Genomic DNA, 25,777 nt, shown 5'->3' on the forward strand with positions numbered 1-25,777 from the left:
TCATGACGAAAGTGACGCAGCTCAGGTCTACAGAAAATGCACTGATTTGATTTGGACTCATTTGATGTTCGGTGAATGGGCTTTTTCAAGTCTGTTTTTTATTTTTCATTGGATGATTGCTGTTTGCAGAAGCTAAAATGAGCAACGACGTATTATTCTAAACATCAGCGTTACTTACTTATGGAGACTGTTGCTGTCTGCTGCACTGCGTGCGGAGAGGTGGTAAACCATGGCTCAGCAAGGACGCATCCAGTACTCAACATTCTCATGTGCAAGGTAAGAGAGAATTAATATTTCATTCTTCGCATACCGGTAGCTACATGACTGCATTCGACGAGTTCCGCCAGTATCTTCTGGACTTCTACAACTGAAGCTTGTTGTGTATTTAGACAAATCAGAGCCATCTAGTACTATCAGCCAGATCCTCAGAGGGCGATAGCAATAATGTCCGTAACGTGATATGTGGGTCTGGTGAGCATTTGTAAAAAAAAAACACGTTCAAAGTAGTGCGAAAACACATGATCGCTTTTGAAATTATATGCATTCGAATGCCCATGTTGATGTAGGTATTGTCCCACAGCATGTACTAGTGCGCCATTACTTCTAATCAGTTACCAGTAGCTGCTATTTTGTTTTGAAGATTAGTGGTACAGTCAGACCTCGCTTAACCGCACACATCCGTTTTCCACAAAAATATCCGGATAGGCGAGGGAACCGGATAATCGAACACACACACTGGGTGTGTGCATAGCATTGCTGTAAATCGGTGACCAACAATTTTCTTCCGGATGGCGAGGGATCCGGATAAACGAGGTCTGACTGTAGTAAATTGCAAAATGTCTCGTCGAAGTGGTGGGAGTCAGTCTGCCGAAGTGCAGTTTGGGTGGGTGTTATGAGAATCCATGGGACTGGCATTCGTGCTATCTCGATATGGCAGTCTTGACCGTCTGCGTGTACCGAGTGCACACGTTTGTTAGATACACGTGTGGTGCTGCCGGCTGGTTGAAGCTATGTATCTGTGTGTTTACTCAATCTGTGGACAGAAGTGTTTCGTCCTCTGTGGACTCATCAGCGCAGCACAGAGAAAACGAGGCCGGACCTGATAGCAGTGAAAAATAATTTTTCCAGTGCCAGATTTAAACCAGGCCCAAACGTACCTTGCCATACAAGTCAGTGAGCTCTGTCTATCTGTCTATCTAATACTATGTATCTCTGTGTGTGCCTCTAGGTGTGTCACCGACAGTTCAAGCGCACCAAGTTTGTCGCAGAAGACGGCGAGAATCAGGACACATGCCAGCTATGCGCCAGCGAGAGGACAGATGCACAGCTGGTCTGCTGCGACAGCTGCCCGTTTGTCTTCTGTACTTGCTGCATCCATCTGAACTTGGGGTTTGTCGGCTTGCAGAAAGTGGTGGCGTCGGACGTCTGGAGCTGCTTCAGCTGCGAGCCACAGGCGATTGCCCCTCTGCAAGAACTGTGTGCTGTGACACTGGGCCAGAAGAAAGGCAAAGCTCGCAAGCGGCGACGGCAAGATGTCAGCGAGGACTCCCTCAGCGACTCATGTGAACAATGTTCACCAGCCTTGAAACGCGAAAGAAAGCCAGAACCCATGGCTAGAGCAGCTGCAGCAGCAGCATTAGAAACAGCGGAAACTACAGCAAATTCGGTATCAGTTGCTACAGTGCAGGAAGCTGCGGGGACTAACTCCATTGGGCATGGCAGCGGAGATTCGCAGACCAAAGCGGTAATTATACGGCCGCAGATATTCTACTCAACTAGCCACTCGGATAGCGATGGGATTGCTGTAGTGGAGAACACTCAACGCCATAAGCAGCGTACCAGCCACGGTCGATCCAACAATCTGCTTGCGACAAGTAATGATGATGATGATGATGGGGATGATGATGTCGCCGCCAAGGTCCCCAGTGATGCTGATGATGATGGCATGAACGCCGCCTCACCAGCACCGGCGGACCAGCGTAACCAAACACCAGAAGTCGACAGCACTGTCCGCAAGTCTGAATCCGATGCTGACGTCGGGCAAAATGTTTGTTCGGAGGACGCCGCAGATACGATGCCTAACAAGACGAGAGTGAGCCGATGGGGCCTTCGGCGGCGAAAGCGCCGCAAACTCAAGGTGAAGAAAGCTGGTGCGTCTTCTTCTAGCGTTGGATCGCAGAGAAGTGACGTCGAGCCGCCGGATCAGACAGCATTGCAGCCGGTCAGCGAACGGGAAGAGGTGCCCGAACGTGACGTCTGCCGTGCGTCCGATGACAGTGAACCTGGCGATGTCGCGGCGCAACGCCATGCGCATCAGCAGCCCGATGTGGAAGATCCACCGGAGGATAGTGCACGCTCCAGTTCTGAGCACAGTGTGTCCCGGGAAAAGGTTAGCTCTGTGCGTTCAGCCCGTCGTCGACGGCACCAGCAGAAGGCAAAGCACCAGCAGGCTGGGTCTCGGACTCGTTCGCCTATGAGAGAGGATGGTGACAGTGGTCCACACTTAGATGGTGATATGTCACCAGAGATGGCAGCATCACCGGCACCTGTGCCGCAAAGCAATCACGATAGTCCGGCTGAAGTGGATGTTGCTGTGCCGACCGTGAAAAAGGAGATTAAGGATACGGACAGTGAAGGCACTGGCCGTGGTGTCGCTACAACAGTCAATGGTGCTGGTGACACACGGCTGACCCCTACGACATGTCGCCGCAGTTTTAGCCGCCGACAACCATCCAACGGTGTTGCCGAGGGACTGGAAAGCAGTCCTACTGCAAGCAGTGGTGGTGGTGCTGGTTGTCCTGGTAATCGTAGTAGCGGACCGAAGAAGGACAGCGTGTTTATACTGATTGATAGCTCTGACAAGTCATCTGCATCTGCCAATAATACGGATGCCAATGTAGAAGGCACCCAGCGATCAGACGCACCGGAGTTTTCTCAAGAAGCCAGCCCTGACAGTCCTATTGTCTACTCGCCATCGCCAAGTCCTGGTCATCACTCAGGAGACAGCCCAGCAGCTGGCAGTCCCGTTGCAGACCGCGCGAGTGTGCTGCCACGAAAAGCGTCAACTTCTTCCTTTTCTGCCATGGAGGATTGTCGCCCAGGTGGTGGTGCTGGAATATCACGTGATGCACGCAAGACATCCAGGTCGTCAACGGAGGAACTGTCTTCTGATTTCGAGGTCCAGCTGAGGAAATTGTCGCCGAGAAAGCCAGCAGACCCACCACTCTCTCAAGGTGCCTGGTCGTCATCAGCTGAGAAAGTGTGTGACGAGGACGCCAGTGAGACTAGACATTCGTCCCCAGCAGCTCCGGCATTGAATACACCGCCAGCGGGTCGCAAGCGGAAGCAAGCTACGCCTAGGAAAAGGACGGAGGATGCCCTACACCAGCAAGCTTCTCCACGGCCCCAACAGAAGGCCAAGCCGGGAAGGAAACGCCATACTTTCTTTATGACAAGCTCCGAGTCTGAGCTCAGCGATCTCTCAGACTCTGATAAGTCTGGCCAAGACGAAGGCAACAACAGCTCGAATGACAGCGCTGGCTTCCAGGCATCTCCGTCTCGGAGACTGCTTGAATCTTCTGATGAGTTTTCCGATACTGGAGCAGAGGCCGAGGCCGAAGAGGAGAGTCCGCTGAGTTTGTCATCGTCGAGTGATGATGATACTCCACTTTCTATGCGTACCAGGTCAACAGCTGCACAGCGGAAAGGTAAGGAGGAGGGGGGGGGGGGGGGGCATTGGTTTTATATGACAAACATGGCTGAATACATGTAGTAAAACAAGACTAGCCACTTCTGGATTCGCTCTTCCACAGCTTTAGTGCCAGATCACACATATGCACTTGGGTGTGAGCATTATTATGGCAACTGCGGAAAGGAGAAGTTCTTTTGATGCTAACCAGATCAGGAGTGTCTTTGCGGCACTGACTGTTCTTTTTTCCCCTATGTTTGGTGGTACACACAGGTACGAAGGCGAAAGGACGCTCGTCTGGCACTCGTGGCCCTCACGTGCTGAAAGAAGACGCACCGAGCAAGAAAAAGAAGAAGAAGCAGAAGGTGGTCGTGCTTAGCAGCAGCAGCAGTAGCGACGCCGACGCCAAGGACAGTAACGATGACTCCAGCGTGGACAACTCGCAGACGCGCCGCAAGCTGCGCCGAATCATCGATGAGGACCGCCTCAAGGCTAGCACACGGAACGCCGTCAAGGAGGAGGAGGATCGCAGGCGGCGTGTCAAGCAGCAGGCCATTCTCATCGACGATGCCTGCGAGGGGAAGAAGTCCATCGTACTGGAGGTGGATGCCGAGACCAAGGAGCCCGTCATCCAGGTGTCCGACTACTTCACCGCCTGCCTGAAGCCACATCAGGTTAGCCGTGGATTTGTCTGCATCCGTGTTCTGAATCTGGAGATATGCGTATCTTAGCTGGCACGGAGTGTCTGTGACTGCTTGCAGGACCAATTTAGGCAGATCGAAATGCAACAGCGTAGACTGCTTTTAGCCTTGCCGGTACTCGTCCGAATTCTTCCTGCCATGCGCTGTAACACGCTGCACCTTTGACTGAAAGCCCAGCTATCATTTTGGAGCATCTGGACATACAGCATGCAGTGCCACGTAGCTATATGTAGGACTCAGTATAGAGTCCATGCACCATATGATGTCCAGCACCCTATATAGAGTCCATTGGTCCAAAATCCACTATACAGAGTCCAAAAGTCCACTCAGTTTTGATCAGCTTCATCCTGCCGCGCAATCCCCTATAAGGAGTACACTTTTTCTACAAGTCAAGTCCCCTATTCACGGTCCAGGAGTCCAGTTTATCCAGTCACGCCGTCCTGTGTGTTGTGCCCGAAAGAGAACAAACACCTTTTCAGTTTTGCTTGCCTCATGGCAGCGCATTCCTTTCTTCGCTTCAGCCATGGCTGCCAGTTCTGCTGTGCAGTTGCTGACAGTAATCTGTCTCGAGGTAACCAAGGAGGATAAGGAGACGTTCAAAATCAAATGTGGAAAGCGTATTGTGGTTCTCTGAAGACGTTTCATCAGTGCGCGGGATGAAAGCAGAAATTGCAGAACGAGAAAAGTTCAGCACAGTTTAAATCTGACGAGTCAGGTACACTGACACTCTCTTTCGTTCGACGCCACAAGGATCCCCTGTTTGGCTGGCCATTGCTGCCAGTAAGGCGTTTGAACGGTTTCATCAGAGCGAGGGATGAAAGCAGAAAGCGGAGAACGAGAAAGTTCAGCACAGTTCCAATCTGACGAGTCAGATACACTGACACTCTCTTTCGTTCGACGCCACAAGGATACCCTGTTTGACTGGACAAGAGCTGCCTGTATCACCGTGTCGAAAGGCTGTCCAAGTACATGGCAGGACGATGACTGAGGTAAGGAAGCTTTTACTCGTTTCGATTGGCCTGCTGTTCTGTCGTTATGCTTGAATTTTGTTTCCATTTTCAAGGATCGTATCGCGTTTGTTTGATGTTGCTTGAATGAATGCCCTAAAAGTAATCAACCACTTCGTAATAGTCCTCAAGGACTGCAAGGACTTTGCATCAATCGTATACGATCGTCTAGCTATCATCAATTATTATTTTATTTCATGACAAATGTATTTTTATCCCTGTGATAATTATGTGAACTCCACGACACTCTTCCTCTACTAGGCTCTAGTATGATGTCAAATACAATGGGATCCACAAACGCAGTGCCAGTGTACTAGTAGTAGTAGTAGGAGGAGGAGGATTTCTTGTATGCCGATGACAAGAAAAAGCTTCTCAAGCTAATATATGTACTCGTATTCCATGAAGTAACCGTTTTGATGTCACACACATGACATTGTGTCAGTGAAACTGCCTCGTGACAACAAATCATTGCATTTCCATCTTGGAGAAGACTGACTGACTGCAACGCTGTACAGATTGTTTAAATCATCTCATTTCAATTTAGTTGCAGTGGAGTGAAACACTGTGTACACTACATGTATGGTGGTGTGTCTGTGCGTCTTGAGTGTGCACAAACGATCTTATTCCTCGTATTACTAATAGATTATTGTCCCCACCGTCACCTGTTCACAGGTCTTTGTGTGGATGGATTTTCATTGAGCATCACATTCGTGTGTGCGCGTTCACAATAATTTGAAAACAAATAATTAATCCTTGGCTCTCCATTATTCTCTTTCGATTCTTGGTTTTTTCTAGGTATTTTCTTGGCGTTGTGTGGGTGTGTGGGTGTGTGCATGTGTGTGTGTGCGTGCACAATAATTTGGCAACACTACATGATTGAGATATTGTAATTTGCAGCGTCTGCGAAGAGACCACTTGATTTGAGGATGGTCCTCGTAGGGTTTTTTCATGTAATGAAGTGGCTGCAGTGGCGCCTCAATACTTATTTTTTTATCTTGAGAAGTGAATGATGTAAAGGATTAAAGGGAGAGACCGTGTTCTGGTTAATATTCACTGCTTACAGCAGATCCTATGTCTAATTTCGAACTCTGGATAGGGGATGCCTAATTGGCTGGACTTTATACAGGGAGTGTTGTCCACATAAAGACTCCTTGTAGTTGATTTCAAAGTTTGGACTCCATACAGTTGATTTTGGACCAATGGACTCTATATAGGGGTGAAGCCAATTGGCTGGACTCTATACAGGGAGTGATGTCCATCTAAACTTTGAGCTCACAGTTGATTCCAAGTTTGGACTCTGTACAGTGGATTTTGGACCAATGGACTCTATATAGGGGTTGGACATCATATAGGGGCTGGACGCTCTACTGAGTCCAACATATATACAGTCAGACCTCGCATAACCGCACACATCCGTTTTCCACAAAAATATCCGGATAGGCGAGGGAACCGGATAATCGAACACACATATTGTATGTATGCATGGCATATGCTGTAGATCGGTAACCAACGATTTTCTTCCGGATGGCGAGGGATCCGGACAAAAGAGGACCGGATAAGCGAGGTCTGACTGTACTGGATTAGCCACTGTAGAAACTGTGCTATTCGCCAAGAAATCAATGCCATCCTTCTTGTCTACAAGTAAAAGGTTTTCGGACCAAATTGTAAACTGGACTATAATCACCTAAATGGCATTACTGTGTTGTCTCTATTGCTAGCACAGTCTCTCGTAGAAGCACGGTCTCTACGAAATATAATATGAGTGCACCCTGTGCCAGATGTGATTGCTGCATCATGTAGCGGCACCATTCGCATCAGCCATCACAATCATGCACTTTGCTATTGTGCGATGTTTTTCCAGTGCTGGTGTATAAGCCAGTGTTAGGTTCTTAGTAGTCCTGTTTGGTGTGTCATCTGCAGGTGGAGGGTGTCAGGTTCTTGTACAATGCTTGCGTGGAGACTTACAAGAATATCGACTCAGAGAAGGCCTGGGGCAACGGTGCTGTGCTGGCCCACTGTATGGGTTTGGGAAAGACGTTGCAGGTTAGTGTGTCTGTCGGTCTGTGCATGTGTGTGTGCGTGTGTGTGCACGCTTGTGTGCGCCTGCATGAAAGCATGTGTGTATGTGCGCGTGCGTGCGCATGGTATTCGCAATTTAAACAACTATACGTAATGGCGGTGGCATTGAGTGCTGAAGCGCTGTGAGTTCATGCTTTGGTTCTGTGTGCCAGGCTTCATTGCGCTGACTTGACTTCGCCATGCATGCATTTCTTGTTTGTCCACCTCAGGCAATAGCGTTCATGGACGTGCTGATGTGTGGTCGCTATAATGACCTGTTCAAGGTGAAGTCCATCATGGTGGTCGCGCCTGCCTCAACGCTTCACAACTGGGAGATGGAATTCAAGAAGTGGATACCCGAGGATGACTTACCGCAGGTAGCGTTATGGATTAGAGTAGCTGTCTTCTGCTTGCGGCGCGAACCACTCCTGAGTCAGGATGGCTGGCGGCTTGAGTGCTGACGGGTTGTAGCAGCAGCAGCATCTGGTGTTCACAGGCAGTTTGCAGTGGGGAGTTTTCTTTGGGAGGAAAATGCAATCACACGTAGGACAATGACAAACGTCAGGCTCTGCACAAACGACGGCCTTGATGACATTCCACAAGTCTACTTTCATGCCTTCTCATCAGGTGGAATATAGGCAACAACAACAAAAGAAACGAAAAACAAGAACATTGGATTTTGTCCAGCAGAGAGGTGATAGAACGGTGCAAAGAAGAGTAGCCAGCAACAACAATGTCACATGTGTGACCTCAATGACATGGAGGGAATGACAAAAGTCGCCAGTGTGCAGTAACCTCGCACAGCGTGCACCGTGGTGTGACAACAATAACGAAGCAGTGGCGCATAACTATTAACGTGTTGTTTCGCGACCTACCCGACGCCCTATGTGTGAATTTAATTTTTTTCTGCATTCTTAACCTTTGTGCATTTAATCGGATTCTCTGTACATGGGTTGGGCTCCTCTGAGTCAATAGAAACAGTTTAAACATTCAATAATTTAGCTCTACAAGCACCGAACGCGAAGGGCTGTGCAGCTTGAAGTTTCAGCTGAACAGACGTTCGCCTCCAGTGTTTGTGTATATTGCTCTGCGCATGTTGTGTACTGAGCACCCTATTCGAGCTGCTCCCTTGATGCCCTTTTTGTGTAGCACTACATATACTGTGAAGTGAGAAACTTTCGCGAAATAATATCATCGCTATAAACAGCTCTGTGTATTGTAAACAAATCAGAATCCAACTGAAGAGATAAAATCACGAAAGTTAGTTGCTCATTCGTGAATCAGCGCAATTCTTGGAAACGCAACATTTGCGCGCGGCGAAAGTTTCTGGCTTTCCCTATGTGACAAGGTGGGAAAGCTATCATCTGATATATGGCATGCCATTGAGGATCTACATGTATTTAGTGGAGATTAGATATAGCAAAATTGCATATAGCTGCAGTAGATTGAGTTTATTACAGTAAACCCTGTCAAGGCGACCACTCGGATAAGGCGACCACCTGTCCTAGAAGACCACTGCTGCCAGGACCAAAGGATGCTGTTTCCAGTCAAATGACCCTGGATAAGGAGACCACGTGGCAACAGAGACCACATTTTGAATGTCCCTTGAGTGGTCGTCTTAGACAGGTTTTACCAAGAGTACATGAAAACCAGAGTGTGCAGCTCGGATGGGTGGCTGTCACGGCGGAATTCCGTGATTACATCATTTTAGTGATGTAGTGCGTACAAGCAGAATTCAAGCAGGTCTCTTTCTGCACAACTGCAGCTCATGTGTACGCACTACCCCATTTCCCACCTCAGATCTGCGCCAAATATGATGTAATCACGGAATTCCGCCGTGACAGACGCCCATAGCAGAAAAAGCCGCAAGCTGCACACTCTGGTTTTCATGTACTCTTGGTTTTACTGTACTAGGTTCTGTTAGTGTGATAACAGTTAGGGTAGCCTTTCTGAATATCATGTTCAAATTGCCGTTTTACTGTAAGACATGTATATATAACGAGGAAGCAAATCTAACGTTTTAACGGATGACATTTCTTCGTTATAATAAGATCCGTTGAGGCCGTACTGCTTCATGTATGCTGTGTGTGGATATGGCAAAATAGTGCAAGATCGTTAACATATCTTCTCGTTAACATATCTTCTCGTTAACCTATGAATTTTGGACAATCGTTAAATTTGCGACTCGTTATAATAACATGTCTTACAGTATCCAATTTCCACTGTACCGTGAAGCACTGTGGATCTGCTCCCTGTACGGAGTATTCCTTAAAATCAGTGTTGGAGCGGTGTATGCACCTCTGTAGGTAGCACATGCCAATGCTGGTATTCCTGTGGATGGGACTGTGCACTATCCTATCCAGGCTGGCATGTCTGGCCTTTCGCGGCGCACAATTGCGTTGTGCATCGAACTTCACTCCTTAGCCTGCATCTAGTTGCCGACCCCGGCTGTAAAACCTGCCTCGAAGTGACACAATGGGTGATCAATGGTGCCTCATGATATATTCAGCAGCCCCCCCCCCCCCCCCTGTGAGGCGGGCAGGGACACTCATCGGCGGCTAGTTATGGTTTGCCTTGCAACCCTGGTGCTTGCACATGCTGGATGCAGTACTGTACAGGTAGAACATTTCGTCCAACTCCAAAGAAAGGGAGTTCGTCCAGTTGAAAATTTCGGCCATGGATCATAAGACTGTATTGAAAAGCTGGACAAATCGACATTAGTCCTGCATTTAATTTAGTCCGAAAGCTCCTTGGACGAAAAAGACGAATAGATGATATGCCAAATAACGCGCAACTAGACTTGAGAGGGCATCGCACACAAGTTGCATACAAATTATACTACAATGTGTGCATGGTAGGCCCTGAGCTCTGCAGGAATGCAAGTCACAGGTAACCGTACAGCTTTGAACTTTGTATGCAACTACTCTGCAATGCCCTCTCAAGTCTAGTTGCACGTTATTTGGCATATCATCTATTAAATTCCAGACGAATATTTCTGCTCATATAGTACTTGTATGTCTTATAGGCCATTCACACGACGGGCAAACTTACTTTTATCGTACCGTTTCCAAGGATATTTACTCGGATGCGATAAACTTGGACACACGCGTGCAACTGATTTTTTATCTTGGCCGAGGCCCTTTTGCTCGCGATTATCTTTGCACGCCAGGAAAAGTGTCGCTTGTTGAAAGTGCGTACTGCAAATGCAGTGCTTGAACAAGGGAAAATTCAAAATTGAACATTTCCCGGCATTTTCAGGAGGTCACTATGGATACATTGACGGTTGCAAAGTTTGCCCAGCACCGTGTGAACTGGATCACGGTTTGCCAGTGTTATCTTGTTCACACGCGTGGAAATGTTTGCACGTCGTGTGAATGGCCTATAAGGCACTTTTTGGTGGCGCTCGTGCCATCCGTTTTCTCTTCTTTTTTTTCCACAGATCTACAACTATGCAGAATTCGGCAAGAGGCAGTTGGGAAGCCGAGTGGAGTGGCTTGATGAGTGGCACAACGGTGGCGGTATTCTCATCATCAACTACGAGGCGATGCGAGTTCTGCTGCAGAACAAGCAGAGCAAGAAGTACAAGAAGAGACTGGAGATGTTCTTGACAGACCCAGGTACAGTACTGCACGAGCACCTACAGTACAATACAGACTCGTAGCCTAGTCCATTCGTATTTTCATATGCTATGATGGTCTATGCACAGTCGAGTCGCCATGCAATAATTGCAGGTGTATGCTGTGTTTGGTGAAATTCTAGCCTCTTCGTTCTTCGGCACCCAGCAGTACTGTAGTAGTAGTAGTAGTAGTAGTAGTAGTAGTAGTAGTAGTAGTAGTAGTAGTAGTAGTAGTAGTAGTAGTAGTAGTAGTAGTAGTAGTAGTAGTAGTAGTAGTAGTAGTAGTACAGTGAAACCTGTCTAAGACGACCGCTCAAGGGACCTTCAAAACGTGGTCTCTGCTACCAGGTGGTCTCCTTATCCGGGGTCATTTGAGTGGAAATAGCATCTTTGGTCCTGGTTACTAGTGTTGAAACGATCTCACCGGATACTCGTTAGCTCGCTCGCCAGAAACTCGGCTCGTTTGTGCGGCCAGCTCGTTTGCACTAACGAACACCGTACACCGCACTCTGTACACATGGCAGTACATGTCGACCGGGCCCGCGGGGCCGGGAGTCGTAAAATATTTTACGACTCCCTGGTCGATCGAGAGTCCAGTCCCGCGCAAAGTGAAAATCACAGTTACAGTGACTGTATGCCTGCACGACACTTGAGTTGTTTCAGTTGTCGTTGCAGCTTTGGTGGACTCTACTGATGTCTTGTTCTGCATCTGCTGACCTGTCGCAGGATATGCTTCGGTTACCTCTCCATTCGAGTGAAAGTTACGCTCAGTTGTTTTGAAGTTTTCTCCCGCGATGCAGCGAAGACCAGGGCTACTTGCAATCTTTACAAAACGGTCTATTTCTTACAAAGGCTACTCGACGACGGCGCTGAAAAGACATCTTGACACCAAACAGCAGTCCGATGTGAAGCAGCAGCAACCCCAAATGCCGGCGGTGATAATTTGAACCAGCTGAAAAAATCAAACTTAGAAATTTTTTTATTCACAAAAATCATATTTGCCACATCAATGAAACTAGTTAGCTCGCTCGATAGCTTGCTCGTTAGTGGAACTGATCGCTCGTTTGTTATAGATACGCTCGTTTCAACACTACTGGTTACAGTGGTCTTCTAGGACAGGTGGTCGCCTTATCCGAGTGGTCACCTTATCCGAGTGGTCACCTTATCCGAGTGGTCACCTTATCCGAGTGGTCACCTTATCCGAGTGGTCACCTTATCCGATTGGTCGCCTTGACAGGTTTTACTGTAGTAGTAATAACTAGTATTAAGTAATCTTGGCCCTGGAGCCTTCCTTCTGAAAGACCTGGAATCATCCCTCTGAACGACCCCAGACACACAGGTTCCGCACAGTTCAAGTTGTTCTTGGACACGGTCATGTACTATTCACTCCAGTCCGGATTTCACATACAAATTTCCATGTGTGTTTGTGTGTGTGTGAGTGTGTTCGCTCCCAATAGTACGTGGAATGTCCACGTATGGATGTCCTGTGGTGTCCTTTCTGTCATTGCCTAGGACCGGATGTGATCATCTGTGACGAAGGTCACCTGCTGAGGAACGTTTCATCACAGATATCGAAAACCATGGCGTTGATGAAGTGCCACTGCCGCGTTGTTCTGACAGGCACTCCGCTGCAGAACAACTTGAAGGAGTGTGAGTTCACTGGCTGTCCCCTCTGCCTCTCTCTCTCTCTCTCACTCTCTCTGTTCTCTGTCTACGTATGAACAATGAACATGTGCACATTACAAAAACAAACAAAACGAATTGATCTTCAACTTAAAAAAGGAGTAAAATCACCAGTGACATCCACGGCGACATCATCAGTACTGCCACGTCACCAGTACAGACACAACACCAGTCGCATCACCAGTCACATCACCGAGATAAACAGGCTCCGTGGCTCACTATTAAATAACGTTACACACATTCTACTGGTGTGAGACTTTTGTCCTCTGCTGTGCGTGGTTGTTTGCAAACGGTGCATGCATGTAACTTATGTCTGCTGCTGCGAGCAGACTTTGCCATGATGGACTTTGTCAAGCCGAATCTGCTGGGCACGATGCGCGAGTTCACGAACCGCTTCGTCAACCCAATTGCCAACGGCCAGTGTGCTGACAGCACCCAGGCCGACGTGAATCGCATGAAGCGCCAGTCTCACGTCCTCAATCGCCTGCTGGAAGCCACCGTGCATCGGCGCGACTTCAGCGCGCTGCTGCCGTACCTGCCGCCCAAGCACGAGTTCATCTTCTCTGTGCGTCTCTCCGCCGTCCAGGTGAAGCTCTATCGCAAGTACCTGAGCGTGTTTGTGGAGGGCAAGAACACGACAGCGACGGTGAGTTACAATGCTCCAAAGTTCAGTCTCAACTTTCTAGTGCCCATCTTCAGGCATTGTGTGTGTGTGTGTGTGTGTGTGCGTGTGTGTGTGTGTGCGGGTGTGCGTGCATGCGCGTGTGTGCACATGTGTGCGTGCATGTATGGTTGTAGTTGTAGCTGCTTGTGTTTTTCGTCAGATTGTATCTCTCTCTATCTATATTTATATCCATCTACTGTATAAGCAGAAGTATTCGTCTGGAATTTAATTTCGTCTTTTTCGTCCAAGGAACTTTTGGACTAAATTAAGTGCCGGACTAATGTCAATTTGTCCAGCTTTTCTATACACTATTATGATCCATGGACGAAATTTTCAACCGGACGAACTCCCTTTCTTAGGAGTTGGACAACATTTTTGACCGACGAAATTTTCTGCCTCTACGGTAACTGTCTCTCTCTATCTATGAAACAGAGAGGTTCCAGGCTGTCCAAGAGAGTGCTCGATACCGAGAGGTAGAGCTACAATAAAAAATAAAAATAAATTTAAATTTCACGGTTCGCGTGAGACTCGGCTGAAAGCCGAGTTTTCCGCATCCGCCGTGGGAACGCCACCACCCTCTAGGATCAAAGGCGCAGATGCAGCGCCTAAACGGTGGGAGGTGAGTAGATCAGACCCACCACCAAGTGGTCAAAGACCGAAATCCCATTAGCTGCATCCATGAGCTACAATAGTCCGGCATTTATTACCAATAATGCTTGACTGTTGTTTGTCTCTCTATCTATGATGGTATGTTTATATCCATCTATCCATCTAACTATCTCTCTGTGACCGTCCCATACGTGTTGTCTCCATTGTCATGTCCTGTTATTAGATTGCACGTGCTGTGCTGGAAGCGTTCCATGACTTGATGAGTATTGTAACCCATCCGAAAGTCCTGTTTGAACGCAGTGACAAGCGCAGGGCTAAGCGCGAGGCCAGGGAGGAGGCAGAGCAAATTAAAAATTTCGTCGCCGACACTGACGAGGAGGAAGGCAGTGTTTCCGAGGTGGGTTGGTCGGATAGCGATGCATGGCAATAGGTGTGCAAGTGTGCACTGCTTGCTGTTCAGAGTCTGCTGGTGGCGGTGGTGGTGGTGGTGGTCTACTGGCGCGTGTAATGTGCTGCTATCTGTTGTAGCATGGCATGTAGAGGAATGTGTGTGTGTGTGTGCGTGTGTCTGTGTGTGTCTGTCTGTGTGTGTCTGTGCCTGCGTCAAAAAAATTAAAAGAAAGAATGTAAAAAATGAACAAAATGAAAATAGGGATTCACTGGCCGGAAAAAAAGCCACTTCAATCAGCCGTGTGGTGTAGACCAGGCTAAAATTAGTGGCGGTCAATTCATCAGCCTTGCAAGCTGTTGAATGGTGTAATCCCATCACAAGTTGCTGTGTCTCACATAGCTGTTCGCTATCATCGCGTCTGCGATGGGCAGGTCTGAGGTGTCTGTGTTCAGGGTTATAGCGTATAATTCGCTGGTCCATATGTCTGCCTGAAGCTCACTGACCAAGTCCTTTACTCTGTCTCAGAGAGTCGGGTTGTTTACGAGCGAGGCCCTGGTGTGCACCCCCATCTAGATACACCAGTAATGTGCTAATGTAACTGCTTGTCATCTCGTGCTTGTCATCTCGTGCTTCCCTGCTGTGTGTGTGCGTGTGTGTGAATGATAGGATGCTAGTGGACAGGAAATCGATACTCTGCTTCGGGAGAATGCCAAGAAAGCAGCCGTTGCTGAAGCAGCAAGATCAGCAGCCGCAATTGCAGTATCAGCACCTTCACCCAGTAGTGCGACCTCCACTATTAAATGTATGTACTGCTTAGGGATTTTGAATGTACTAGTATTTCCTGGTGTACCCAATGAATTCTGAAAGAAAGAGAAACTGCACCATGCCGCCGTATTACACTCCAATTTGCAAGCGCCCCGTTGAGGGCAGAGTGTGTGTGTGTTTGTGTGTGCATGTGTGTGTGTGTGTATGTGTGTGCCGCCGCACGTATGTATGTGTGTATTTTGTGTGTGTGTGTGTGACCATGCAAGCAGTATGTTTGCTGCCATGATTTCTTTGCCGTCGTATTGCTTGACTGCACCAGTAGTGTCTGCATGGTTCACCTGTTTCGGAGCATTGCTGATCCCTGTGCAGGTACACTAGAAGTCGAAGGAACAGAGAAAGGTTGTATTCTTTTGTGTTAGCTGTGAAACACCTGAAGATGGCTCCTGGCCGAATATTTGGTTGAGATTCTGGAGACCGTTTGCTTTGGTGGTGATATGGGGTTTTCTGTAGTAGACGTGAAACAGATAGAACAGCAGACTAGTTAAACTGTTCTGCACCTTCCTTTGGCCTTAGGTTAGAGGCTAATGACTGTGGGAGTCACTGGAGTAAAAATAAGGGTGGTGGTGTGGTGCAGGTGCGGGTGGTGCACTTGGTGGTGGTTGTGGTGCAGGTGGTGTGGGTGGTGCAGTTGGTGGTGGTGATTATGAGTAGTGGGTTGTTTCGGCTTCTTGTATATCCTTCTCATCATCTAATTGGTATTTGTTGCTACTCCTGCTGCTGCTGCTGCTGCTGCTGCCGCCGCCTCTGCTGGTATGGTTGGTTTAGCTGATTGGTTCAAGGGCACTGTGCTGGAGGATGAATGCGGAATACTGGAACTCAGCGGCAAGTTGGCTATCCTCTTCCGCGTTTTGCAACTCGCAGAGAAAGTCGGCGACAAGGCATGTATGCACTGGCATGGTGTGCAGTAGTAGGCCAAATGAAGTTCAAGTCCTGCTGCTGCTGCTGCTGCTGCTGCTACTCCTGCTGCTGCTGCTACTCCTGCTGCTGCTGCCAGTGAAATCACGGATTTCAACATGCATGTAGTGCCATGTACACATGATTGTACAGTAGGTATCGGTCATAGCATGGGTGTTAGAAAATCGACATTCTATTTCTTACACACGATAAATCAAGTGTGACATATCAGAAGCGTGTGCGCAGAGGCAGGATGGCCATCATACATGCAAAGGATCGCTGCTGTGCATGCGGGTATTCTTAGTCCAATAAGCTTACTATGTGGCTATGCAGCATGAGATACATGACAACAACACTGTCAACAGTTGAACCTGCAGCACTACGAGGCGATACACGTTGTATTAATCTGGCATGTTTCGCTACACAAAGTCTATTCTTAGGACCTATATTATATTCTACTATGCGATAACATTGCTTGTAAGAAAAAATGTTCCCTTGAAACCCATGTTTTGATTATGAAAATATGAGAGGTCATTCTTGCAGGCAGTATAATTATTCTTTTACACGACCACACTATAACCGATACGCACTGTAGTTGGAAGCAGAGCTTCTGTTACCCGGAGCCATAGTCTGAAAAGTCTTCGGAAATGCGGCTCCTGATCCTAGTGCATGCTTGGCCCGAAATGATGGATTCGTTCACTCGTGTATTCCCGCACAGGTGCTGGTCTTCTCACAAAGCCTGTTCTCGCTCGATCTCATCGAGCACTTCCTGGGGCAGCCAGAGTACGGCGATTGGGTTCGCTGCCTGGACTACTTCCGTCTGGACGGCAGAGTGAAGCTGGCTGACCGTGACAACTACGCCACCAGGTTCAACAAGCCGAGCAACAAGAGGTGAGAGCACAATAGTGTGTACCTTTTAAAACGCCTGATTCATACTTCATTTCGCGTACGGAGAACACATCCCACGACGGGCCAAACAAGTTGAGCTCAAGTCCACTTTTTCGCAATGCGACTCGTTCTCCGTACACGACGTGACTTATGAATCAGGCTTCAGACCACAGTCACACAAGCTGAAACAAGCGGACAGTGTCTGTTGTCTAGTATAGGTAGCCATGCTCAGACATGATATACGGAAGTGGGCGATTTGCCTGTATAGGCATGTGTCAGCATCTGTGCTGTGCTGTGTTTTCTTTTCTAGGCTGAGACTTATGTTGATTTCGACTCGCGCTGGTGGCTTGGGAATAAACCTCCAAGCGGCCAACCGTGTCATTGTGTTTGACGTCTCCTGGAACCCGAGTAACGACACCCAATCGCTGTTCCGTGTGTTGCGCTTTGGCCAGACTAAATCCGTGTTTGTCTACCGGTTAGTTGCTCAGGTGAGTCTTGATGGGCTTGGTTGGATGTTTCGAGTCTCTCTCTCTCTCTCTCTCTCTCTCTCTCTCTCTCTCTCTCTCTCTCTCTCTCTCTCTCTCTCTCTCTCTCTCTCTCTCTCTCTCTCCGGTGTCTCGCGTAACACTCTTGTAGGACTGCGCTGTATCATGTGTATAGTGCAGCATGTTGTTAGCCTGAAACTCTACTGCTGCATGCATACCTCTCATGTAGTATATCTATGTGTGCTGCATTAGCTGCTCATACTGCTTGTAGTCTAGGTTGTTTTTGAGGAACAAGGGACATACTGACGAGGTCTTTTGTCATTTTTCTCCCTTCCACTGTGATCCACTGTCCAGGGCACGATGGAAGAGAAGATCTATGATCGCCAGGTTTGTAGCATTTGCTTTAGTAGCATTGCACTTACCTTTCTCATCAGCTAATGCACTTTTTTCTAGTTGTTTCCTACTGTACACAACATGAAGTTGATTGTTCCAACTAGGAACACACGCTTCTTGCCGAACGCACACGACTGCCATCCGGAGCACACGAGGAGCACGTGGCACCTTCCACTCGGCAAACCTGCAAGAAAGCACCACTCTGGAGTCAGTCAAGTGTCAAGTTCGGCAAGAAGCGTGTGTTCCTAGTTGGAACAATCAACTTCTGAGTTTGTACACAACATGTCGTGTTAATTTTACTCAGTTCTATTGGACCTGCTGCCAATGTTGTTTCAAATCTTTATTCTCACGATAGCCAGTGGCCAATAAGAGAATGTTGTTGTTGTTGTTGTTGTTGTTGTTGTTGTTGTTGTTGTTGTTGTTGTTGTTGTTGTTGTTGTTGTTGTTGTTGTTGTTGTTGTTGACTTTATTTAAAGTGGAGTTAGCCTAATAAGTAACACAATGGGCTCCCTGGTAAAAAGAGAAAAGAAGAAAAAGGAAGAACGACTGGAAATTGGAAAATAGACAAGCAAAACAAAAAGAGGAAGAAAATGATACGAGAACAGCAGCAGGGAAAAGAATGGAATCTTACTGTAAGTGAAAAAAGAAATTATACAAACACAGCAACAGGGAAGGGAAGAGACAGACAGACAGACAGACTGTGTATGCGTGTGTGTGTGTGCAGGTCACCAAGCAGTCTCTCTCGTTACGTGTCGTTGACGAGCAGCAGATCCAGCGTCATTTTACCTTTGACCAGATTCAACGCCTCTTCGACTTTGACCCAGACCTACTTCCAGAAGATCAAGAGGCCCTAGGTGATTCTGAGGAGTGAGTATTAAATTTTGTAAATATATTTGTGTTGTTGCTGCTGCTGCTTTTGATGCCTTACCAGAAAGTCACTGGTCAACTCTGTATAAATAAGACTGAGTGATCTCTATGGATTTCTTTGTAAGACAGCAGGGGCGTCGGAAGGTATTTTAGTGTGGTACGGTAAGCCATCTGAAGTACAATTTGCTCGTGGAGGAGGGGTGGTTGAGCAGAAAATTTTGGAAAATTAGATCCCAGATCAGTGCAATTTATTGATTCACAGGGTACCTGGGGGCAAAAAGTGGTACGGTCAATACCGTAGTGACCGTACCGTGTCCGACGCCCCTGGACGGCCTTGCCACGGTTGGATACTGCGTAGTGGATTTCACTGCCGGGATGAAATAAGCGTGGAAGATGTTTTTCGTAGCGGGTCGTTCATGCTTACTGTCTTGCTGGACGTAAGAACTTGTCACAGCAGAAAATGTCTGCCTAGCTCTTATTCAGTAGCAACTCACTCAGGACTTCTATGTACTCCGTTATACTCATGCAAAAGCTTTGTAGTACTGTCATAATCCTGGACAAGTTCTGCCGACGTTAGCATGTTGCAAACATTGGTGTGCAATCCGTACTCGTGCGTTGTGTACGTGTGTGTACGTGTGTGTGTGTGTGTGTGTGTGTGTGTGTGTGTGTGTGCGCGCGCGTGTGTGTGTGTCACGTGTGTTGTGCTCTAAGCGACAAGTCGACGGCATCGGCCATGACAGCAAGCTCCCATGTCGACCGCACAGATGGCAGGAACGAGAAGACTCTGGCTGAGCTTCCCGAAGTGGAGGAGAAAGATGTCAAGGTAAACACTTGGTCTCTCTCTCTCACTCTCCCACACACACGGACGCACACACCACACACACACACACACACACACACACACACACACACACACACACACACACACACACACACACACTGTGTGTTTCTCTCTCTCTTTCTCTCTCTCTCTCTCTCTCTCTCTCTCTCTCTCTCTCTCTCTCTCTCTCTCTCTCTCTGTCAGTGGCATGTGATATGCTTCAAACCGAGCTGTAGTGACATGGTTTTAGTGGTGTTCTATATTTGTTGAATATCTGTTATGATGGTGTTCCTGTTCTGTGCTGGCCCTTTTCCTGCTAGGATCCCATCTTGACTATTCTGTTGGAGGAGATGAAGCCATCATGGCTCGTGCGCGTACACAATCACAACTCTTTGCTTGAAGATCAGGTGCGTAGTGCTTTTGGTCACGCACATGCACGCCCGCACACACATACGCACGCGCACGCGCGTGCACACACTGATACGCTTAGACTTGTAGGAACACTGGTGTAATCAGCACCTCATTGCTACATCTAGTTGTAACAGCTTTGATTTGAATATGTACTGGAGGATGGTGGAGCATGCACGCTCCCACTTTGGCTGATTCCAGGCTAGGTTATTTGCGGCTTCGGCCTGCAATGTCTCTAACTCTTTCCATGCCATATCTGTAGGCAATGTCTCTAACTCTTTCCATGCCATATCTGCAGTACCAGTCCTGGCCCAATTGTCACTCTGGTGTATAATGTTTGTCGCCGTATTGTCTCTCTCCGTACTGTCTCATCTGTATTTTATGCGCATGCTCGTCGTAAATAAAGTCAGTCCTTGTCTCGTCCCGCAATGGACTCCTGCGTGGCTTGCAGGCCGAGCATAACAGTCAACGGGCGCAACTAAAAATAGAACATAGTCAGCGCCGCGTTTGCTGCCTCCCAGTGTATGCCACATGTTGTTTCGCTCCCCCCCCCCCCCCCCCCCCCCGTCTTCATGGACATCTGAACATGCCCCTGAGCCGATATGGGCAGCCTGGCTGACCCAGGAGGCTCCGTACGATCCAACCCACGCTGGCTGATATTGTGTACTTGTGTTCCGCGTATACGCGATGTTGGCCGTTCAGTGTATCTTGAGAGTGCCGTGCTTTTGCACCACTGGCATGGAATTGGTCGAGTCATAGCTGTCTGTTTCCTCTCATCATCGTGTTGGGATTGATGTTGGTGTTGATGTTGGGTGTTTTTTTGCTGTCATTGTTAGTTTCAGTAATGGTGGTGATGGTGTTTTTGATGATTACTGTTCATGTTGCTGTTGTTGTTTGTGTTCTTTCCGTAGCCTGATGATCATCTAACTGAAGCTGAGAAGCAGGAGGCCTGGGAGTGGTACCAGAAAGAAAAGGAGACCGGAGAGGAGCAGCTTAGGGTATGTTACTCCAGCTTGTGCTACTGCTAGTGTTGCTGCTTCTGCTGTTGCTCCTCCTGCCGAGAGTAGTTCCTGTGTGAGAAAGTGTATGTGGGGGGGGGGGGGGATGGGTGGGTGGTGTGTGGGCGTTTGTGTGTGTGTGCGTGCGTACGTACGTACGTGTGTGTGTAACGTTATATGTGCATGTGTGTATGTGTGTGTGTTCACTGACATATTACCAGCACCATATTATAACGTTAGTAGATGCATCTCTGCTTTGCGTGTCCGTGGTTGGATGTGTGATGAACAAGCACTGTTTTCGGAGACTGCCTACATGCGTGTCCTGTGACTGATCAGCTTGTGGACTAAGTTAAGTCTGAATAATAGGTATTAGTCTGTCTACAATGACCACCCTGAAACTGCAATCGTAGAGAACTGCGGTGTTGATCATGAAGCCACCGCCAGCGCAATGACATGACAGGAACATGAGCACACCAACACCAAACTTGTACGAGCCCGGAGCAATATTCAAGAGCGAGCTAAATATTTTCCATGACAGCTCGGTGGTTAGAGCATCGCTGGTCTCAAGCGAAGGCCCTGGTTCGAATCCTGGTGATGACAGTCAATTTTTTCTTCAGACTTTTCCCTTTTCCTTTCCCTCGACTACAAGTGTAGTGTAGTGACCAATGGGTTTTCTCTGTGTGTTTTGTTTGCTTGCAGGCATTGCGCTCTTTATCTTCCCAGATGAATCCTGATCTGGGTGCAAGCAAGCTGGAGCCGCAGCAGCAGCAGCACATGCACCAGCTCATGCAACAGCATGGGCTACTGCAAGCCAATCCGCGGCCAGGCGTACCACGCTGGATGAACCCGCACGTAGCCGATCCACGCGCTGTCCTCCCTCACGTGACCCAGCAGGTTATGCGGCCTGCGTTCAGCGCTCAACAGGAAGCCGAGGAAAGGGATCACCGACTCAAGCTGCTGGAAACTCGAATACGGTACGGCTCGGCCAGGCGTTTGGCCTTTTCCTGTGAATTAGATTTTGCTCTGGAAATCTGTGGCAACGTTGATGAAAATTTACCGTGTGACATTGCCTTTTGCCTTGCTGTTAGTGCCCCCAGCCAGCTCTACAATCAGCATGGGTCAGTTGTCCCGTGTTGTTTCCTGCACCATACACACCAAGTAGCATCAGCTTACTACTAGTGATGTGGGACAACGTGCAGTTGCATGCCGCTTGTCCGGCGTTCAGTCATCCGGCTTGCCGCTTGTCCGACAATACACAAACAGCCCACACACTGCGCAGTTAGCCCTACTTCAAGTTAATGTGGACAGTGAGCATCATAAATGTTGCCCTAGTACAATGTTACCAGCCACACGCCAGTCTATACAGAAATATTTACTGTGCTTTCCGGAGTATAAGCCGCACCCATATTTCTGTGAAAAGAATTCGGGTGGACACACCCATTCCCATAGCGCTGCACATCACATCCGAACCAGTTCCGTTATTTTTACAACGTTTCGGCACTTGGCCATCGTCAGGTAATAACAATGAATACTGTGGAAGCCACACAAGAGCAGTATATACGCAGAGTGTAGCGCCAAAAAAGATGCGAATTATGTCACCTAGTATGCAGAAGGGGGGGGGGGACAGAGAGAGAGAAAAGGCGCAACTAGCTAAAAATAACGGAACTGGTTCGGATGTGATGTGCAGCGCTATGGGAATGGGTGTGTCCACCCGAATTCTTTTCACAGATGAAGCTGCAGGAAGCCTCAGTCCTTCTTCAAACCCATATTTCTGTCACGAAATACAGACCTCTACCCCAGTTTATAACCGTTTTGATCATCGGAGTATGAGCCGCACCCCTTTTTTGGGTGATTTTGAGTGTTCAAACTTCAAAGTGTGGCTTATACTCCGGAAAATATGTGTATGTGTGTTATTTGTGAGGTTGCAAAGTGTTCATGTGTGTCCGTCTTCTTGTGCACTGCTTCACTGCTCTCAGAACTCTACTCGACTTCCGTATCAAGGTACTGCCCGCTATGTACCAGGCTAAGCTGGCTAAGCTGGCCGAGGTCCTGCCTCTGTGCTTGCAGAATGGTGATATCAACGCTGGCTATGGACAGTTTGTCAGGGCGCTGGAGCTTTTTGAACAGCAGTGGCTTGTTCAGAAGGCTAGCTTAGCCTTAGCTGCATCTCAGGAACCGGGACACGGAAATGAGAAGCCGACCGCTGACGGTCAAAAGCAACAGTTCCGCCAGGCTGCTCTGCCGCTCATGGAATTACCAAAGCGACAAGGACAGCCCGCTGTTGCATCCAGCAACTCCGTCTCGCTGCAGCCAGTACAGACAGGAATGCGCCAGCCTGTAGCCTCCGTCGTTTCTAGCACACGTCAGCCGGTAGCCTATGCCACCTCTGGCACGCAGCAGCCCGTGCAGACGTCGGTCCAGCAGCCTGCAACCTCCGCCATTTCCACCACAGGGCAGCCTGTAGAAACAAACACAGCTATGAATGTGCCGGACTTTGCTCCTTCCTCCACCCTCTATTCCTCTCTGCAGCTTCCTCCTCAGTAATCTCTTTCTCCTCGGTTGAATAGGTGGGAGCGGCGGCAGCAGCTGAGTTAGATTTTAGACCCACCAGTAGTCTACAACCTTCTTTGCGTTTCTGTCCGCTCGTCACTTCTGCTTTTCCTACCTCAACCCAGTGGCTTTTTGTTTCAGCAAGCTATAGAAAACCCTGTCCACTGCGAGCGGAGGGCCGAAGAACCTCAACTACAGATGTAAACCCACTGTCAAAATAATGTGAATTTGGAACATCCCTAGGACATTGCCAGTCCCCTCCCCCCCCCCCCCCCCCCCCCCCAACTTACTCCATGCTGAAAAATAGTCACATCAACAGTACATCGCTAACCACACACACACACTCTCTCTCTCTCTCTCTCTCTCTCTCTCTCTCTCTCTCCTGCTGTTGTAGAGGTCTCAGTCCTCATTTGTTAGACTTACCTGTCTTTATAAATGTAACTTAGGTTACGCTTGGTTGGTCACATTCCCAAATGGGAATCACTTGGAATCACTCGGAATCATTCTCGCCCGTTTGGTTAGTCAAAAAAGTGCGTTAGGTTGGTCACATTCCACATGATTCCAGAATGGGAATCGCTGAGAATGATTCTTTTTGGAGAATGATCATTCCACCTCATATGCTGGAATGAGCATTCTCATTCCGGAATCAAAAATGATAATGGCTGCCACGAGCCAAACAATGTAGCAACAGGTTCAAGTGCCTCAAATCATGCACTCAGAAGTACCATGACTCTCAAGGAAACTTAGAGTCGGGTAAAAAAAAAGACAGCCGCCGTTCCACAACGACATCATGGAATTGTTATGTCAAGTGATTCCTAATTGATTCTGGCGCGTTAGTCTGGTCAGGTGATTCTTGCCGATCCCCATTCCAGAATGGTTGTCATTTACATTCTGAAAATGCCCAACCAAACGCAACCTAACTCTCTCTCTCTCTCGCGCGCGCTCTCTCGCTCTCTCTCTCGCTCTCTCTCTCTCGCTCGCTCTCTCTCTCTCTCGCGCTCTCTCTCTCTATCTCTCTCTCTCGCTCTCTCTCTCTCTCTCTCTCTCTCTCTCTCTCTCTCTCTCTCTCTCATTTACGTTTCTACTGTGGGGTGTCTGTGTATCATAGTGAAAACAAAAGTTGTCAGTGGACTTGTACATATTTCCTAAACATACTTTTTGTGTAATTCAGCAGCACACGCCGTTGTAACCGTGTAAATCATCAAACACATACATTGTATCTAAATACCACCTAGCGCTTGGTCAAGAAGAATTTTAACTCTGCTGCTACTACTGTACAGCTATAGTGACGGCTAACATGATATTGGCTTTATGCTCTTTTTGCAACGATCTATTCTACTTTTTATCAACGACGCCCTTTTTCACCGCATCCGCTTGTATCATGCTTCTCATCATTTGAGTGTTGTAACTTGTTTTCACCAACAGTTAGCACACTGTTTGCGTCTGGTCGCCCCGCTCAGTGACCTGTTCCATGCACCCGTCCGTTTTTATATATTTTTTTACCTTGTGTCCGAGTCTTCTGACTCAGTGTTTAGGTGGCACGAAGAATGCTGGTACAGTACTGTATATTGCTCTCTGTGGTCTTGTAGCCATATGTCCCTGTTTCTCTTTTCAACATGTCAATCATATTTTATGGCGAAGGATAGTGCAACACCTTCATATCATATTGTGTTCATTTGTGTGAAGTCCAACTTCGGAGTTGAAGAGAACAAGATCAACTACCCGAGTACCTTACATGATTGTGCTTGTATGCAGGGCCAAGTAATTTCGGGGCAAGACTTCCTGCTTGCATGTGCAAAGTATACTATATGCCAGTGTTTCGACTTGCGTGCCTGCCTGATTCCAGGAACATGGCTGCTAAGGTTTCTCTGATATGGTTGCTAAGGTTTCTCTGATATGGTTCGCGTGCTCAGTGCTTAGCGCTTCTGTGGCTGCTTCCGCTATACAGTGTTGACGAAACGGTTGGTATCACCGCTGTCGGATTTTTTGCACAAGCCAAAATTGGAGGATACACTGTTGGCTAATATCTCTTTCTAATTAAATAAGCAGGAAATAGCGAAACCCTTGTACAAACCAACGGCACGAAATTATAGCATGTTCAGCCAAAATATCAGCGACATAACGAAAACGCAAGCGACGAGCGAGAACTCAACTTCTCGTTATTTGTTATCGCCACGGACAAAACTTAGGGCAGAAAACAACTATTAGGTTGGATTTCGACAACGATCTGAG

The 25,777-nt window shown here is 48.0% G+C and overlaps 1 protein-coding gene across 1 annotated transcript; it reads left to right on the forward strand.

The window, feature by feature from the left end:
* Positions 1-23,819, forward strand: LOC135817221 (transcriptional regulator ATRX homolog). The gene is made up of 20 exons (XM_065330349.1): positions 1-276; positions 1,229-3,707; positions 3,962-4,362; positions 7,317-7,439; positions 7,685-7,831; positions 10,894-11,071; positions 12,583-12,720; positions 13,083-13,399; positions 14,250-14,423; positions 15,084-15,219; positions 16,008-16,120; positions 16,855-17,027; positions 17,335-17,512; positions 17,864-17,896; positions 18,627-18,769; positions 19,481-19,592; positions 19,910-19,996; positions 20,909-20,995; positions 21,695-21,969; positions 22,972-23,819. Exons 1-20 carry the CDS (start codon positions 181-183, stop codon positions 23,537-23,539), a joined length of 5,958 nt encoding a protein of 1,985 aa, XP_065186421.1. The 5' UTR covers positions 1-180; the 3' UTR covers positions 23,540-23,819.
* Positions 23,820-25,777: the final 1,958 nt, after the last annotated feature.

This window comes from Sycon ciliatum, chromosome 5 (genome assembly GCF_964019385.1).
Source record: "Sycon ciliatum chromosome 5, ocSycCili1.1, whole genome shotgun sequence".
Taxonomy (NCBI): Eukaryota; Metazoa; Porifera; class Calcarea; order Leucosolenida; family Sycettidae; genus Sycon; species Sycon ciliatum.

Bases quoted from the DNA above. Each gene is read 5' to 3' on its own strand.
- LOC135817221 (XM_065330349.1), top strand. From the start codon at position 181: ATGGAGACTGTTGCTGTCTGCTGCACTGCGTGCGGAGAGGTGGTAAAC. The intron at 3,708-3,961 runs GTAAGGAGGAGG...TGGTACACACAG, and splicing joins AACAGCTGCACAGCGGAAAG to GTACGAAGGCGAAAGGACGC. The intron at 20,996-21,694 runs GTATGTTACTCC...GTTTGCTTGCAG, and splicing joins CCGGAGAGGAGCAGCTTAGG to GCATTGCGCTCTTTATCTTC.